Genomic DNA, 4838 nt, shown 5'->3' with positions numbered 1-4838 from the left:
TATCCAGTGGTCGCCAAGTTGAACTTCAGCTGCACCGACAATATGGCTGAATACGAAGCTTGCATTATAGGTCTTCATTTAGCCCTTGACATGGATGTGCGAAACCTTCGGGCAATTGGCAACTCGAATTTGTTGATTCATCAGGTTCAAGGAGAATGGGCTACCAAAAATGAGAACATCATACCATATGTTCGACTTGTGCAAAGACTAGCAGATCGGTTCCAAGAAGTAAAGTTCAAACATATACCAAGAACCCAGAATGAGTTTGCTGATGCATTAGCGACAATAGCATCCATGATTCAAAGATCCTAACAGTAAATACATTGATCTCGTCGAGTCAAAATCGCAGATCAACCACTCTCCGTGTGATTTTGTAGAAGCAGAGATTGATGGAAAACCTTGGTATGCCGACATTAAAATGTACTTGGAGAAAGGAGAATATCCTGAAGGAATCACCACCAATCAGAAGAAGACTATCAGGAAGTTGGAAAATGGTTTCCTCCTCAATAAGAATGTTCTGTATAAAAGGACCCCAGATTTAGGTTTGCTCAGATGTATTGACTCTGTCGAAGCCACAAGGTTGATTGAAGAAGTACATGCTGGAATCTCCAGGCCTCACATGAACAGGTTCGTACTAGCAAAGAAAATTTTAAGGATAGGTTATTACTGGATGACCATGGAGAACGATTGTAGAAAATTCATCCGTAAATGCCACAAGTGTCAAATTCATGGAGACTTGATAAAGGTCCCTCCAACAATCGAATGCTATGACGTCACCTTAGCCATTCGCCGCTTAGGGCATGGATGTCATAGGACAGATTGAGCCAGCTACGTCAAACAAGAACCATTTTATTTTAGTCTCCATAGACTACTTTACCAAGTGGGTGGAAGCGGCATCTTATGCGTCAGTAACAAATAAATTAGTAGTGGAATTTTTACGCAACAACATCATTCGCCGATTTGCCACCCCAGAATCTATAACAACAGGCGATGGGGCTAATTTGAATAGCTACTTGATGAAAGAAATGTGTGCGCGATTCTGAATCCTTCGCCGAAATTTGACCGTATACCGGCCACAAATGAATGGAGTTGTTGAAGCTGCCAACAAAAACATCAAGAAGATCCTCCGAAAGATGATTGATAACTACAAAGACTGGCATGAAAAATTGCCATATGCATTACTGGGATATCGCACAACCGTCAGAACTTCAACCGGAGCCACTCCATATTTGCTGTTCTATGGCACTGAGGCAGTGATACCGGCCGAAGTAGAAATCCCTTCACTTCGAATGATACAAGAAGCAGAATTAGACGATGCAAAATGGATCCGTAAAAGGCATGAGCAACTTGCTCTGATAGATGAAAAGAGGATGATCGCTGTTTGCCATGGTCAGTTGTACCAACAAAGAATGGCACGAGCCTTCAACAAACATGTGAGGACTAGACTTTTCCAAGCAGGGCAATTGGTGCTCAAGCGAATATTCCCAAATCAAGAAGAATACAAAAGGAAGTTTGCGCCAAACTGGCAAGGGCCTTATATGGTGCGAAAGGTGTTATCAGGAGGAGCAGTTTTCCTCGCTGAAATGGATTGCCAAGAGTGGCCAAGAGCAATAAATTCAGACGCCCTCAAGAGATACTATGTTTGAGAAAGGAAATGGCTACAGAGATTCGTAATTTTTATAGTTTTATGTTGGTTTTAATTGCATTTCCTTTACTTGTAATTTTGCATTTTAGAAAAAACAAATCCAAAATTATGTACAAATTACGTAAGGACCTGATTCCCTATAAAGGGATATGTAGGCGCTTTTCCAAGCTCGGTCGCTTTAACCCAAAAATTCAAAATCATGTATTTTGAACTACGTTATGACCTGATTCCCATTTAGGATACGTAGGTGTCACGACCCAAACCAATGAGTCGCGACGAGTGCCTCACTTCTACTGACCAGACACCCTTATACTCGTACCTGGATCTCACTGAATAACAGAGTGGCCCATACGCGACTCATAACTAAACTATACTGACTTCTGTAGTAACAGCACAATGAACTCTGCATCAAGAACTCACAAACACACACACACACACACACACACATATATATATATATATATATATATATATATATATATATATATATACGTACTGAAAATAACTATACAAGCCGACTAGGCCGCTATGTAAGCTGTTCAACAAAATAAATGCCGACAAGGCTACATAACATCCCAACTACATACCGCTGTCAACAGACCACTAATGGAGTACAAAACTATAGAAAGGACTGGACAGGGCCCCGCCATACCCATATGTACATATCAAAATAGACTGCAACTCCGAGACAATGGAGTACACCAACAATACGCCGTACAAAAGCCTTAAAAATCTGGATCGCCAACCTATCTATCCGAACCTACATGGCATGAATGCAGAACCCCTAGGTGAAAGGGTGTCAGTACAAAAAACGTACTGAATGTATAAGGCCGCAAGAAAACATAGTAAATACAATATGAATCAGAAGTGATACGAGAATCAACCTGAACTATAACCTGTCACTAAGAGCTATGAGTATGCATGATAATCTCTTGAAAAACATGTATATCATATATTGATATATATACATTCACCCATTCGCGGCCCCATCGGGCATCACATCATATCGACCCCTTTGGGCATCATAATCATCGTATACCAGCTAATCAAGTGGTTCACGTATATAACGCCATAACCCTTTTCCCTTTTCCCCATAAAACCATGGAGTACATATGTATATGGATATATAAGTATGAAGATGCATGACAGACTCATAAGACTCAAAACTCCGTTCGGAGCAACTTCTAGCCATCACTTTCTTGTCAAATTAGGAACATCTTCCAATTACCATATGTTCCCTTCGGGACTCAGAATCAACAATGAAATGAATATGAAATAAGGAATTTTATGGACGTCCCCTTCGGGACTAAAACATGAGGATAATATTACGGAACAACAAATAGTGATCGTCTCTAATCTTCTAAGAATGAATTCATGATAAAGTACGTTTCGTTACGCTTTATATTCACATAGATCATTCCAAGAGAAATGAAAGAAGGGTTAGCCTTAACATACCTCAAGGTATATATAAACGTCCAACGTCTACTTCTCAGACTCGTAAGTCTACAATCAAGATAACATAAACCACAATTAGACCATTTACATCCCTAACTATCTACTTCGAGTACAAATGGAATTTAACGAAATTCAGGCAGCATTTCCCCTATAATTCTTACTCCAATCCAACTCTAAAACAGTCCACAATATACACAACATCACCAAAAACAACAACAACATTATATAGCAACCTAAACAAGTGAGAATCTCTCCAAAAATCTAATTAAAAATAGCCCACAAGGCAACCATATTAACAAACTAGTTTATGCTCTCATAACAACATTTCTGTCACTTTAAACGAGGAAATTCTTCCATAAAAAACTCAATTAACATAAGTAGAGAACGAATCATACCTTAAATTCCAGAAAACTCAATGGAGATCTTATCTCCAAGCTTCAAAAATCAACCACACACTTAGGCATCAATACCATAATGTTCTTCCAACTAATTCCCGACCTTTTAAGATGAAAACTTGGTTCAATTTGAGGAAAATCACTTAGAGGGTCTTGGAGAGCCTTTAGGGAGTATTAGGGTCTGCTTGGATGAAATTATGAAGAAAGAGTCGAGCTCCAACTTAATATATCAAGGGACAAAGGTGTCCACCGCCTCAAATGGACGATGGCGTCGACATGGTCGACGACGACATCGACGTGTTGATGGCCCGTCGTTGTGCCACCGTTGACATGCCACAGCCTCTGATTTTTGGGTGGCTAGGTGTCAACATTCCTCTGTGTGGCTTCAACACGTTGACGAGTTGTCAACTTGTGGCGTCAAGTTGCATTATGCACTTTTCCGTTCGTCGTCGATTCATTTAATCTCTAATCCTTCCAATACTTGTAATACATAAATTGTCTATTCATACACAAGAGTTAAGCATGTCTAGTATCTCATAATCTTAAAGATGAATTTTAAAACTCAAGGCCAAGATGATTAATACACCATAGACTGAAGACGTATTGAAATGGGAGATGTAATAGTAGGCGCGCTTTAAGTTCGGTCTCACAAAAAATTCTGATATATTTACCCCGAACTACACTATGACCTGATTCCCAAAATGGGATACATAGGTGCTCTTCTGTCCGAGCTTGGTCATCCCAAACAAAATTTCCAATAAATCTTAGGAAACCCCAGAGATACTTTAGCAAGAGAAAGATAAAGGTAACCCCACATGAAAACTGGGGCAGAATTTTTTAAAGGACCTAAAAAATTCTTTCAATAGACTAGTTCAAAAGGAACGAACTGATTAGAACTTCTACACTGGGATAGAATTTTTTAGAAGGACCTCAAAAATTCCTTCGACACGATAAAATCCAGAATCAACAAGTACACTCTTACACTAGGCAGAATTTTTGAGAGGATCTCAAAAATTCCCTTGACAGGGTAAAATCCAAGTCGGTACAAAAATGTATATAAGTTGGGGCTAACTTTTCAAAAGGGATTCAAAAATTTTAGTACAAGTCAAGCTCAAGACAAAAAGAATGATATAAGACCTCGTTCAGGTAACCAATATCACGACATTAAAAAGGCTATGTGTGGAATATATCCCTTTCAAAATTACTATTACAACAAAATTAATCACTTGCAGAAAATATGATGTTACACCTCTGGTTTTCGTCGTAGGAGAACCTATGGTTTCCTAGTCGGGTATGCCTTTGGAATAGAGACCCGAGCCCGAGTTTTTGAGGTAGGAAGTATC

At 39.3% G+C, this 4838-nt stretch overlaps 1 protein-coding gene across 1 annotated transcript; it reads left to right on the top strand.

Annotated features, from left to right (window-relative positions):
- Positions 1-1079: 1079 nt before the first annotated feature.
- Positions 1080-1646, top strand: LOC132039106 (uncharacterized). The gene has a single exon (XM_059429649.1). The coding sequence runs from the start codon at positions 1080-1082 to the stop codon at positions 1644-1646; it is 567 nt and encodes a 188-aa protein (XP_059285632.1).
- The last annotated feature ends 3192 nt before the right edge of the window (positions 1647-4838 follow it).

This window comes from Lycium ferocissimum, chromosome 12 (assembly GCF_029784015.1).
Source record: "Lycium ferocissimum isolate CSIRO_LF1 chromosome 12, AGI_CSIRO_Lferr_CH_V1, whole genome shotgun sequence".
NCBI lineage: Eukaryota > Viridiplantae > Streptophyta > Magnoliopsida > Solanales > Solanaceae > Lycium > Lycium ferocissimum.
The sequence above is the reverse complement of the archived record's forward strand: the minus strand, read 5'-3'. Positions and strand labels throughout refer to the sequence as shown.

Coding starts and splice junctions, on each gene's coding strand:
- LOC132039106 (XM_059429649.1), top strand. CDS start 1,080: ATGAATGGAGTTGTTGAAGCTGCCAACAAAAACATCAAGAAGATCCTC.